The following is a 13,347-nucleotide window of genomic DNA, read 5'->3' on the forward strand; positions in this document are numbered from 1 at the left end:
GGCGGCTCCAGCACGTCCCGGCGCCCGCCTTCCCGCCTGCCTTCCCGCTGGCCCTTGGCCCTGCTCCTCCTCCTCCCGCCGAGCCGGGAACAATGCGGGATTGGAGGGGGGCGAGAGCGGGGGGGTCGCCAGCGGCACCCACCCACCCCCCCAAACCCGCACGGGGGGTCTGGGGTCACCCCAAGATTGTCCCGTTCAACTGGGGCGAGTGGTGGCATCCCGGCCGTTCCTGCCCTGGCTGCGGGCCGGGGAACGGGGTCCCCCCTCGGTATGGGAAGCAGCGGGAAAGGCGTCCCCCCTTCTCTCCTTTCCCACATCTGGCAAAGCTCCGGCATGGCCTCTCCCCACCCCTCCTCCTCCTCCTCCTCCTTCTCCTGGAGGCGCTGGGCCGCCTTCCCAGCCCTGCACGGGGACCCACGCGGCAGAGAAGGGGGCCAAGTGGAGCCGGGATGGTGGGATGCATCCAGGAGGGAGAGGGATGCTGCAGGACACCCCGCTCCGCTGATCCCCAGATTCCCCCCAACCCCGTGGTCCCATCCCAGGGCAGGGAATGAAGCAAAGGTCGGAGGCAGGTAAATGATTGATCCCCATGGAGCAAAGGGTGCTGCTGCCTCCAAAATTCCCAATCCAGCATAGATTTCTCCCCACAAAATCCTGCCCAAGGGTTGGGATCACCCAGGCAAGTCACAGCCCTCTTTCAAATGAAAACCGTGGTAGGGGGAGCACGCTGGTTTTTTAGGAACCCAGTGCAGCCATAGGAAGCTCCTGACCTAAGGGAATGTGATCCCAAATCCCTGGGAGGTGGCTCCATGACCAGTGGCAATGAATAAACAATGATCCACCCCTGGCCATCAGCTCTTTTATCCCAAAAAAAAGCAGGGTGCCAACATTGCATTGGCACCAGCACCCTCAGTTTTGGTGGGAAAAGGGGAGTGCTTCCAGGATCCAGGCTGTGCCACTCCTTGGGCCTCCCAAAATTTGGGAAAAGGCTGCTCCAGGCAGGTAAACAGAGCCTGAGGTAATAAAAGCAGCAGCAGAGTCCAAGGTCACTCCCTGCTCCCCCAGCTCTCGGAAGAGATGTCCAAATATAGCCTTATCCCTGCAGCCCCCTCTGAAAATATGGGATGGAAGCAGGAGCCAGGGATGCTTCCAGCACGAGCTATCTCTGGGAGGGAAGGATTTGGGAAAAACTCGCATGCAATGGGACTTGGAAGGCACTTAACCAGGGGTCACAGAGGAGATCCTGGCTGGGGAGAGCATGGAAAGATCCAGAATTACCCCCAAATTCCATGAGAGATGTGAAGGAGGTGGGAAACCATGAGAACTATTAATGAGTTGCCAGAGGCTGGAAAATCCAGCTTTCACAAAAAATTTCCATTACAATCTGTTCTCCAGGCACTCATGGTGCCACTGGCAATCAGGCAAGGAACTAAAATTTCCTACAAATCCAAGAAAAGCCAGAAAAATCCACCTGGAAAACAGGTGTCCCCAAGATCCCAGAGCCAAGGACATGGATATCATCATTCTCCAGCACACAGATCTTTCCTCTTGGACTACTTTATTTGGTAAAACTCCGAAATCAGCAACAGCTTGAACTCCCCAGAACTTCCCTCCCTAAGCAAGGCATAGATCCTATGGAGAGAGAGTTATCCTGCTCAGCTCTAGCCTCCGCTGCTCCTCCAGCTTTGATTCCTCTTCCAAAAAAACCACAAGGAATCAAAAAAACAACAAAAAACCAGGATCAAAAGCGAAAACAAAAGCCAAAAATGTAATAAAATATCTAAGGATACCAGGGAAAAGGGAATCGAGGCAAGGGCATCAGATCCCAGTGGATCACCCAAGGAAAGGGACAGTTCTGGGCACAGCCAATTCTGCAGAATCCATGAATCCCAGCAGGAGATGACCAACACCCCCCCAAATTCCTAATAAGCTGCTGCCCCTGTGAGATTCCCCCTCCAGCCACTGCTGCCAGTGTTAGGCACAGCTGGGGAAGGACTCCCTTGGCTCCATGTGGAGGGTAGGGGTAGGCAACATTCCCAAATCCTGCTAATGGATCCGGGTCAGCTCCTCAACAATCTTTATCAGGTCGTCCACGGTGGCTTCCCTCTTCATCCCGCTTCCATCATCGATCTGCACAGGGAGGAAAAGGCATTGGAGACATTGGCAGTTACCAAAAGCATTCCCAGATCATTCAGGAAGGTGTGCATTTAACATTTCCCAGAGGGGCTGTGGTTTCCCCATCTCTGGAAGTGTTCCAGGCCAGGATGGACGAGGCTTGGAGCAACTTGGTCTACTGGGAGGTGTCTTTAAGTCCCTTCTAACACAAACCATTCCATAACTCCACACCTCCATGATTTACTGAGCCTGGATTCCTAAGCAAGGTCCTTGAAGGATCCAAGGCCATATTCCCAAGCTCACCTGCAGGTTTGCCACCACTTCCTGCATCTTGGGCCTGCTGATGTCCAGGAAACTCTCAATCAGGTCTCCATCGATGAATCCCGTGGCTGGTTCCGTTTTCCGTTCGGTGTGGAACGATCTCCAGGTGCTGCTGTCAAGGAGCCAAATCCACAGGGAATAACACCAGCCCTGGACACAGTTAATGGTGGGATGGCAGTGCTGGGTTAATGGTCAGATTCTGTGGTCTCAGACAGTTTTCCCATCTTTAATTCCATGATTGCTCAGGGAAATGGCAAACCCACCCCATCCTCTCCAGCTGGTACCCCCACCCAGCACAAGCTCCTGGCTGGAATGCCAAAGGATATAAGGAATGCTCAATCTTCCCCACGCTCTTGATGACTTTATTGAGCCTGTTCTGCATGTCCAGGAGCAAGTTGTACCAACTTTCTGACAGGGATGTCACCAGGCCTGCACAGGAATAACAGACATGGAAACATGACAGGAGGTGGAGCTGGATGAGCTTTCCAACCCAAACCATTCCAGGATTCTGCAGGGAATCCTCAGCCTCTGCTCCTCACCGATCATTCCATTGACAGTGCCGAAGAGCACGGATCCCTGGGTGGGCGTGGAAGTCTCTCCCAAATTCTGCATGACCAGGGATCCGTGGCAGAAGACATTGACAAACTCTCCCAGGTGGGATAATCCCACTTCCTGCAGGTGCTGCCGCTCCTCATCCGTCGTGGCCGCACTGGAATCCCAAACACTGCTCAGTCCCGGATGGGGGCACGCCAAAACTTTCCCTTGCTCCCAAAAGCTCCTCTGGTTTTCCTGAAGATCCCATCATCCCATCCCATGCCCATGTCCATGCCCATCCCCAATCCATCCCATCCATTTTACCTGTCCTTCTGGCACACGAACAGATTGAAAGCGTTCTCTGCTCCCAAGAAATTATCATCATCCAGGATTTCCACGGCACTCATCCAGTTTGGATTGAAATCCCGGGCAATCTGTTAGGGGTGAGAAAGGACATGCTGTGTCCAGGTGGCCTGGCCTGGAATTCTGCATCCTCATCCTACCCAACACCAATATTCAGGAGCGAGGCAGGATCCAGCATGTCCCTCTCTGCTCCAGGAAGCAGCTGAGCAGGAAAGGCACTCCTGGAGATGGTCCTAGTCCAAGTGGCACTTGGATAACATGCTGGGAAGGTGCATAGCAGCCTATGCCAAAGCCACTCCAGCAATTTAAACCACTATTCCAAATGGACAGCAGGCATCCCAGATGGCACCTCCCACCCACCAGGCACCAGCTGCTCTTCCCACAGCCAGTTCCCTGGAAACTGAGGGATCCATCCCTCCATAAACCACAGGGATCCTTATCAAACTTTATGCAGTCAAGCTAAACTCCTCCTTTTATCCCCTCCAACACCATTCCCTGTGCCCAGAGCTGTCAGAACAGATTCCTGGCACCGCTTCCGTACCTCCTCGAAATTCCCTTCCATGGGTTTGTAGGCCAGGAGCAGCACGGAGCGCATGAGGTCTCCCACCAGGATGAAATCCCCCTTGGTTTTCAGGTACAGGGCCATGATGTTGTTGTAGTGGTTGCATTCCGTGCGCAATTCCTTCTCCGCTGTCCACTCGTACAGACGGACCTGTAGGATGGGACACGGGTCAGGATTCTCCACATGGGAGCTCCTCAACAGACAGCTGGCTGACATCCAGATCCACAAACATGCTCCCAAAAAAAGTAAGGGCCTTGCCTACCGTGCTGTTGATGCTGGCTAACAGCTTCCCGTTGAATTCCACCATGGAATACACAGCTCCCTTGACCTCCTTCTCAGCCAAGCTCTGCAGCTTCCCTGGAATAAAGCCAGGCATTACTTGGGTTGTTTATCCAAAGGGGGTTTAGCTGAGCTGGCCTGAATTTTGCTTCCTACAAAACTCTCTCTGAGGGGGACAAGTGACATGGGAAGCAAATCCCAGAACCCAGGGTTGGTGAGGGATTCTTTGGCTTCTCTAGGAGACAGGGGGAAAGGAAACACAGCACCCACAGATCCTGACAACAGATTCCTTGGGAAAAACTGCTCCTGGGACACAAGATCTCTGGGGTCTGAGGAGCTCACCCCTCATCTCCCACGAAAAAAAAAGATGGATTTTTCCAGGTGAGAACACCTTGTTCTTACCATCGGAGTAGTGGAAGACGACAATCCGGCCCTGCTTGGGTTCTGCTTCCTCAGGATACACCATGGCAGTGCCCACAATGAAGTATGTGTTGGGATCCTTTCCCAGCTTGCAGGAGACCAGGCTGAGGGCATACTCATTTTGCAGGAATTGGTGAGCATGGAGCACTGGGAATAAAAAAAAAAAAGTAGGAAAGGGAGGAACAACTGGGATCCCAAAGTCCTTAAACTGAAAGCTTAAGACACATCCTAAAGATTCTCTGTCCTATTCCCCACCACACTGTGCCATCAAAAATTGGTATTCCCTAAACCTCATGGCTGCTCTGAAAAATGCTTTGCCTGAAGCTCCCCTGAGCTTCTCCAGGATTGGAAAAGCTGGATTTTGGGATGGGACAGGTACCTTCGAAGGTGTGCTGGTCAATGATGAGCAGGTTATGCACTTCCACTTCTTCTCCAAAGGATGTCTCGTGTGGAGCTGTGCTGCTGGAAAACAGCTTGCTGGTGCTCACGCTGCTGGACAAGGCCTGGGAAACAGGAAAATCCATCATATTCCGGTGCTACTTGGGATATCCACACAGCCTCAAGCAGCCAGTGAGGGGGAAAAGGGATGAGAGAACAGGTGGAGCAAGGAATGAGTAAAGAGACACCCTCCCTGCTCCTGCAGAGCTGAGTGATGGTGCTAATTTGAGTTTACACAGAGCTGGATCCTTGGGAAAAGGAAAACCTTGGAGACCACAAAGAAGCTGTATGGGATATGGAAGGAGCAGCACCGAAAAATAAAGGGGATCACATGGAACAGTGGCTGTATCACCCCCTTGGAGAGATCCTGCCATCCCATTCCTCCTCAGCTGAGATACTGGACTGGACTCATAGCTTTGGAGGCAAGGACCATCAAGGAAAACCTGGATCAGGAGTTCTGATCCTCACAGCATAGGGATGACCCAGGCTGGGATCTCACCTGGGTGCTGGCACTGGGTCTGAGCGCTGTGGTGCCCCCACTGGCATCCTGCACCTCAATCCGGCTGGAGAGCACCCCAAAACACTGGGACACCTCTTGGTAGCAGATTTTCCTGTGGGACAAAAAGAGAGCCATGTGGGTGCAAGAGCCCGGAAAGGCCATTCCAAGAGCTCTGGAAGCAACAAGAGCTGTTGGGATAGCAGCACCACAACCCTTGTCCTCTGCAGCACAGCACCCTGATCCCAGAAATCCTCACCCAGGAATCCTCACCTGGGCGACTCGTAGAGGGGAACAGTGCGGATGTGGAGCTTCTGGATCTCATCAATGGTGCCGATGGTCAGAGTGCTGTTGTTGGCCAAGGCCAAACTTGTGGGGGAAAAAGATCATGGAAAACACTGGGTGAAACAGCAAGAACCTCCCTCTCCTCCATATTCTTTAGGATCGTGAACTCGTGGCGGGCTCACCTGTCGGGATAGCCATCGGAATTGAGGGGGCACATGTAGTTGACCTCCTTGAGGTTGACATTGGAGAAGACCAGCTTGTGGTTGCTGCTGTAGATGACGGTGGGGCGGTCGGAGCAAGCGAACACATTGGTGGTGGACAGGGAGCGGAACGTCCTCAGCACTGTGGGCTGCGTGCCCAGGGTCACCTTCTTCCTGTCACTCAGCAAGCCTGGATTCAAAGGGAAAAGGGACTGGGATGTGTCTCAACACCTCAGGGAAAAAAAGGAGTGTGGCTAAGTACATTCCAGCTTTAAGAATCCATCTCCTTCCTCCAGTGTGTGGGAGAAATCCCTCAGCCCACAGCCAGTCCCACCTGAGCATGAGGCTGAGAAAGCAAGGAGGATCTTTCCCAAAAAACTGGAAAGGAAGGGAAAAGGTCACCTGTCTCGAGGCTGAGGCCGAAGTAGAAGAGAGCTCCGTCCCCCAGGGCACACAGGAGGTAGTGGCTGCTCTCGAAGGTCGTCATCAGGATGGAGCGAGGGATAATCTCTGTGGGAAGCAGGAAAAGGGATGGACGAGGTCGCTCAGGACATGGTCAGTGACCACTGCCACCCTTGGGAGGCTCTTACCTCCTCCCAGCATCTCCTTGTGCAGCAGCTCAAAGGATGGGAGCTTCAGGATGCGGGCGGAGATGTCGGTCCAGAGCCCGATGGCGCAGAGAGGGGACATCCCGTTGGAATCTCCCAGGGGGGTGATGTCCAGGCAGGCCACCTCGTGCTCCATCTCCGTGCAGCTGGGAGAAAGGATGGAGGACAGGTGTCTACCTGGACCCCAAATCCCAGCATCCCAAGAGCTCTCAGGATGTGGGCTCACCTGATCTGCCGGAGCTCCTGGGGCCGGATTTCCAGGTAGTACAAGGCTCTTCCCACAGCTACCACCACCTGGTTGCTGTTACAGGAAGCGACACTGATGTTCTTCCCATTGGGCTCTTTCCACTCGCTCACCAGAGATTTGGGCTCCTGGCTGACCAGTCGCACCGAGGCAGAAGTGATCTGGGAAGAGAGACAGGAAAAATCATGGAAAACAGTTTTTCCAAGGTGGGTGGCACAGCAAGAACCTCCCTCTTTCCTTAGAAACACGAACCCAGGATCCTGTTTGCTGATCCCATCAACTCAGGGAAGCATTCCAACCTCTGCCCTGGATATGTCACAATGCATATGGCACCAGAAGAGCCACATCCATGTTTTCCTCATGCTGGAATTACCTGGATCAGCTGCTGATGCGCCACGTTGCCACAGAAGAACGTTTGCTGGTCATCCACAAATCCTGTGAGCTCTGTCTCCTCCACTTCCTCTCCGTTCAACATCAGAACCCTGAGCAAGGAAGGGAATTCCCATTAATTCCTGTTCTGACATGGGGCTGAGAGCCTGGATCAGCTCATCCCACCTTTACCTGGTCTGGCCAACAAAGGACAGCACCAAGGTGTTGTCCGTCTCCCGGTGCGGATCCGACCTCAGTGGCCACAATCCTGCAACAAGGAGGCCACAGTTCCTCACACACTTCCTCACAATTCCACATCCTAACTTCATCTGTGCCCATCATGTCCCCTCTCAGGCTGTGGAACACCTCCCACACCTTTAATTCCTGGCAGGTCGATGCTGGCATGCTCATGGATCCCAATGCCGTTCCGGATGATCCGCAGCGATCCCTCTTTGAAGGCCCCGGAGCAGGTGACCAGCTGGAGGAAAAGCAGATGGACTTTACCAGCTGGTGCTGGGATCAGGGAAATGGCAAACCCCATCTAGAATCATGGAATCCTGGAATGGTTTGGGTTGGAAGGGACTGGAAAGATCCACCAAGGCCAGGTTGGACAGGGCTTAGAGCAACCTGGTCTAGTGGAAGGTGTCCCTGCCCATGAAATGAGATGATCCTTAAGGTTCCTTCCAACCCAAAGCATTCTGGGATTCTATGATCTTATGGACACACTCAGCCAAAAATTCACAGCAGTGAAAAGGGAAAAGCAGGAATATTACCTGGCCTTGGCCTTGCCTCTCCAGGTCTACCACACACATGTCCACAATGGGCCCAAGGTTGGTGAAGGTCTCCATGGCCACCACGTAGGATCCCTGCTCGTTGCTGTCCACGTTGAGCTGGGAATAAATACTGGAATCAATTTCTGTCTTTCAAGAAGCAGGAAGGGAAAGGGTGGGAAAGAAGAAGACAGGAAAATGTATCTACATCTCCAGGTTTTGATGGTAATCGAGTCCTGTGGGAACAAACAACCAGGAGCTGCCACGTACCTTCACGAGCTGGGAATCTCCAAGCCTGGAGCCAACAAACACCACTCCATTATCCAGGTAGGTCAGGCACTCAGCAATGGATGTCTGGGAAATGAGAAGAGGCAGGTGACCTACCAGTGGCATGGAAAGGTCCTGGCTTAAACACACAAACACACACACACACACACACCATCCACTACAAAGATGTTATCCAACAGAAAAACCCTGGGAATGGGGAGGGGATTTAATCCCTTCATAAATCCCACTGCTCCTCCAAGTGCAAATACCAGGCAAAAACAATGGGAAGAAGGTGTAAGTTTAAGTGTCCACAGGGAATTTTCCCAGCTGTCCAGGGCTGTGACAAATGTGAAGCATCAACACCTCAGGTTCCCAGAATTCCCAGTCACTCCTAAACGGAGCCTTATGCAGACTTGAGAGAATCTCAGGCAAGTGCCAGGGATGGCCCAGGTGATTCCTACCTCTCCCAGCAGCTCCACACGCAGATCCTTCAAGGTGACAGTGCCATCCATCTGCTCCTCCTTCTCCAGGAGCAGCATGAAGAGCCTCCCTTCCATGTCTCCCAGCAAATACCGTGATCCGTTGGGATCCACGCGGTTGTGGCACACAATGGTGCTTTGCTGCAGGAATAGCAAGGAATTCTAGGATTCCACTGTAACAGCCCCAAACTGGTCCCCCAAAGGTCTTTGCAGGTGACATGCTCCCAGCTTCAGTATCCCACCCATTCCAGAGCTCCAGGAGTGGATTGAGACATTCAGGCACCAATATTCCCGCTCCTTCCCCCAAGATTTTCAGTCTATCCTTATTTCCATCTTAAAAGGACCTTTGGATAGCAATTCTAGCCCTCTTTCAGCTCGGACCAGCACCTCAGCCATGTCATTGGTGCTTCCTTCTCTGATTAAAATGTGGGAAGTGGCCTGTTATTCCCACAAAACCCACAAGTCCAATTGCTAGCCCAAAATCTTTAAGTCTTTTCTCCTCTGAACAAGTCTCCAAGGGGCTCATCCATGTTTTCCAATGCTTGAGAACAAACCAGGCTCTGCCCTGGAATTGTGCCCAGACCATGCACTAATTCGTAATTAATCCCACTCCCTGGGGCCCAAACAAATTTTCAAGAACTATACAGAAAGGGGAGGCACACAGGGATCATGGATATCCCTCAGTCCCCAAAAACTGCAACTGGGAAGCCAAACCTCTGGAAGTCCAAGTAAGAGACACTGTTAGACCACATCTGGGACAACAGGGGCTTGAATTCCTGGCTGGGAGGCCTGGGAAAGGAGGGATTTTTTGGGATGTACTCCTGGATCCCCTCACCTTGATGATGGGAGGAGCAATAGCCAGATATTTATCCCCATTGTGGTAGGTGATGGATTCCTGCCCAATGATAATGGCACCGCCGAAGGGCTCCGGCACTGTGGGACACACAACAAACATGAGACAACCTGCCTGGAAAAAAGGAGCCATTCAGCCTGGAAAAACACAGGAAGATCTTTTACAAAAAAGGCTGAACCTGCAATGACCATGGAGGCTTCAGCCTCCACATTTTCCTGCTTCCAAGGGCCTTTGTTGAATTCCTTCTCCCGCAGGGACACCTCGTACGTCTTCACGTGGCGGCCCTGGGGGTCCTGGAAGAGAAGAGGAAGTGGATGAGATTCCAGAAGTGAGGATATTCCACCTCATCTCCTGTATAAACACCATTCCAGGGAGCTGTTGAGGCTTCCCACCTCCTCATACTCCCTCACATCCACACACCACCATTCTCCCAAACTTTTCCATATATAAATACCCCCTGAGGAAATCCCTGTGCCAAAAGACTGGAAAGTATTTTTCCACTGTTTTACAATTGATATTCTGGAATTTGTGTTCCTCTGACAACCTGGGAACAAGTGGCATAATGGATTATCACCACCTTCCCCAGTTCTTGCAAATGTTCAGGAATTTAGGGTTTTTTGTATTTCCCTGTGGTTTCAGAACTTCCCAAAAATTATCCCAGCCCCCGTGTCCTATTCAGACCAAGCCCTGGCATAATGGGTAATAAATGGAGAAAGAATTAAGGAAACAGTTTGGAAACATCCTGCTCTCCATAGGCAGGGATCAAAACAATCCAGAGCTTTATGAGTCAGAACTGATATCCTGCTCCTGCTCCAAGGATCCAAGTTGTCTTGATGTGGATCATAGAATCATTAAGGCTGGAAAAGCACTTTTCCAACTGTTCCCCCAAACTCCAGGCATGTGGTGACAAAGTGATTCCTTCCCTCAGGGAAGTTTGGAGGGATCCAGCAGTGCCCAAACAGGGAATAATGGAGCCACTGCTGGCATGGGATTTCAGCTAAGCTCGGGATAGCCTGGAATTTAACAAAGGAAATCTAATCCCTTGCTCAGTCAGCACAGCAAAGGCTCTTTGGATCAAGGCAGGCATCCAGAGAAGGCCTGGAATGCTCCCTCCATAAGAAGCCAGATGATGGGAGAGGTTATGAATCCCCTTTGCACACCTGGAATCATCTCCCAAAAATACCAAGCAGGCCTTGTTTTTTAAGGAAAGGCTCAAGTGTCACTATGGGGAAAAAACTGGTTATGGACCTTGCTGGAAAGATCCCTAAGCTCCTCATGGGGGTTTAACAAGAATAATTCCCATCCAAGGTAGGAAGTGTTGCTTTCTCTCTCCCAGAGTTGGAAAAAGGCAGCATAGAGGAACATGGACCTGAAGAAGCTGAAATCATCCCTCATTTTGCCTTCCAAAAAAGCCTTTTGAAAACCTTGGGAGCCCTTGGCTCCACCTGGGTTATCCATGGATAAACAGGCACCTGGTAGACGAAGCAGATGGTGGGAGCTTGGCAGCCATAAAGGAATTTCACATCGATGACCTGGAGCTCTTCCAGGCGGATGTTGAAGGCCTTTAATTCCTTGTTCTCCCGATCCAGGGGGATGACTTTGAAGAGGCCATCATAGAGTCGCAGCCCGATCATCCGGCACTCAGGATCAATGATCCCAATGATCCCGGTCTCTGAGGGGCGGCCGATGCGATCCTGAGGGACAAATCCAGAGAGAAGGGAAAGAAAAGAGTGATTAGTGTCAGGGACAAGAGTTGCCAGCCCTTAGGTCAGGAATGGCTCCTTGCATACTTCCCAACAGGCTTGAGAATTCCAGCTGGGAAGCCACCAAGCCTAAGGAGATGCTTTGCCAACTGCCACACCTGGCCGAGCTCCCACACTGCACAGCTTCACCACGGATTTCCAAAAGACTAATTTCCCAGGGAAAATTTGGCCTCACAAGGAGTTTAGGATTTAATTTTCCTCAAATTTAATTTGTTATTCCACAAGGTCTCCCAAGAAGATAGTTGAATCCTTAGGGACATGGCTTGGAGCATCCTGGTCTAGTGGAAGGTATCCATGGCAAAGGGTGGAATGAGATGATCTATAAATCCCGTCCACCCCACACCATTTCAGGATTCCATGTGCTGGTTTAGATGGGATATTGGGAAGAAATCCTTCTCTGTGAGGCTAATGAAGCCCTGGGATGGATTTTCCAGAGAAACTGTGGCTGCCCCAGCCCTGGAAAGTGTTCCAGGCTAGGCTGGAAGGGGCTTGGAGCAATGTGGGATAGCACAAGATGTCCCTGCCCACAGAAGGGAACTGGATGAGCTTTAAGGTTTCTTTTCCAACCCAAACCATCCCAGAAGTCCACAAATCCTCCCAGAGACCAAGACTAACATCCTGTGACCGGAGTCACCATCCCAGATCCAGCAGCCAGCAAGGAGCCATCAAGAGAACAACAGAAGTCCAACACCCTGCTGCTCCAGGAAGGCAGAACCATCCCTAAGGAAGGGAATTCCCATTCCAGGTGCTGCACTGCCCCTCACCTGCACATTTCCATGGGCACGGGTGATGATGTCGATGCTATCCCCGTTCTGCTTGTATTCCAGGATGCAGGCATTGTACTTGGCCGTCAGGATGAACAGCAAATCCTTGCTCTCCCCCTGCCCGAAAAAAACACAGACAATGCAAATTCCAGGGGTGGACATTTCCATCCCACCCTGCCCAGATGGGCACAGTTCCATCCCTGCTCTTCCAGCACCCACCTTGGGGCGGAAGAGCTCCATGACAGCGGTTTTTCCATACATTCCCACTTCCTTGACGGGCCGGAGCCCCTCGGCTGTCACAACATAGATCTCCAGCCGGGTGTTCTTGGCAATCAGCAGGTTCAGGTCCTCCGCAGAGGTGAAGTGTCCTGGGAAGAGGGAAGGAATCCCAGAGGAGGGATCAGCTGACACTTTGGGGTGCCGGGCTGCACTCCCACAGCCTCCCTGGAGCATCCCAAAATCCCAGCATGTTCCTTCCACAGTGCTAAATGCTCTCAGCAACTGCTTTCTCTTAGCCTGCACTCCTTGTTTTTCCACAGAAATGCTCTTCCTGCTGTCCTTCCTCAAAAATCCTCATTCCTGGGGTCTCTTTCCACCACTCCCAGAATTCCCAGGGCACTTGGGGCTCCCGTAGCTTCCCCATATTCTACTCTCTCTCATTACTATTATGGATTTCAGGAGCACTTTGATCCTTCCCCTACCTCAAAATCCCCCAGTGTCCCAAAACCCTCCGCTATCCCAAAACCCTCCTGCAAACCAAAACCCTCAGTACCCCTAAACCTCGTACTCCAAAACACACTCGTGAACCCCAAACCCTGCCCTACCCCAAAACCCTCCCCGTACTCCCAATCTCTTCCCGGTGCCCCAAAACCCCACCGGGACCCCCAGCTCCCCTCGACACCTCCATCCCCCCGTGTCCCCCGTACCCCCGGTACCCCATAACCTCCCTCCCACGCCTCCCCCAGCCGGGTGTTCCCGTCAGCTCCCGCCTAGCGGTACCGGTGACGCAGCCATTGACGGCCGTCGGCTTCTGCGCCGTCACCACGTAGTTATAGGACATGTTGGGGGAACCGGGAAGTCCCGGGGGGGGGCGCGGGGGAAACCGGGGGGGAACGGAGAGCGCGGCCTCTCCGCCGCCGTCGCCGCCACTTCCGGGAAGTGGGTGCACTGGGCCGCTCTAGCCCGCTGAGAAGACACGGGAGGAGCAGACGAGAAGG

At 52.6% G+C, this 13,347-nt stretch overlaps 1 protein-coding gene across 1 annotated transcript; it reads right to left on the minus strand.

The window, feature by feature from the left end:
* Positions 1 to 1,318: 1,318 nt before the first annotated feature.
* On the minus strand, positions 1,319 to 13,190 carry DDB1 (damage specific DNA binding protein 1). Its single transcript, XM_062494804.1, has 27 exons — positions 13,130 to 13,190; positions 12,350 to 12,498; positions 12,131 to 12,247; positions 11,076 to 11,297; positions 9,782 to 9,896; positions 9,586 to 9,683; positions 8,733 to 8,891; positions 8,275 to 8,358; positions 8,008 to 8,124; positions 7,610 to 7,712; positions 7,427 to 7,502; positions 7,239 to 7,347; positions 6,848 to 7,026; positions 6,604 to 6,767; positions 6,416 to 6,523; positions 5,996 to 6,203; positions 5,802 to 5,897; positions 5,532 to 5,643; positions 4,974 to 5,097; positions 4,577 to 4,741; positions 4,158 to 4,252; positions 3,875 to 4,045; positions 3,295 to 3,404; positions 2,976 to 3,145; positions 2,763 to 2,865; positions 2,419 to 2,542; positions 1,319 to 2,130 (listed from the first exon to the last, which is right to left on the minus strand). The coding sequence occupies exons 1-27, from the start codon at positions 13,188 to 13,190 to the stop codon at positions 2,047 to 2,049; spliced, it is 3,423 nt and encodes a 1,140-aa protein (XP_062350788.1). The 3' UTR covers positions 1,319 to 2,046.
* Positions 13,191 to 13,347: the final 157 nt, after the last annotated feature.

Source organism: Cinclus cinclus, chromosome 6, assembly GCF_963662255.1.
Source record: "Cinclus cinclus chromosome 6, bCinCin1.1, whole genome shotgun sequence".
In the NCBI taxonomy this organism is placed as follows: Eukaryota; Metazoa; Chordata; class Aves; order Passeriformes; family Cinclidae; genus Cinclus; species Cinclus cinclus.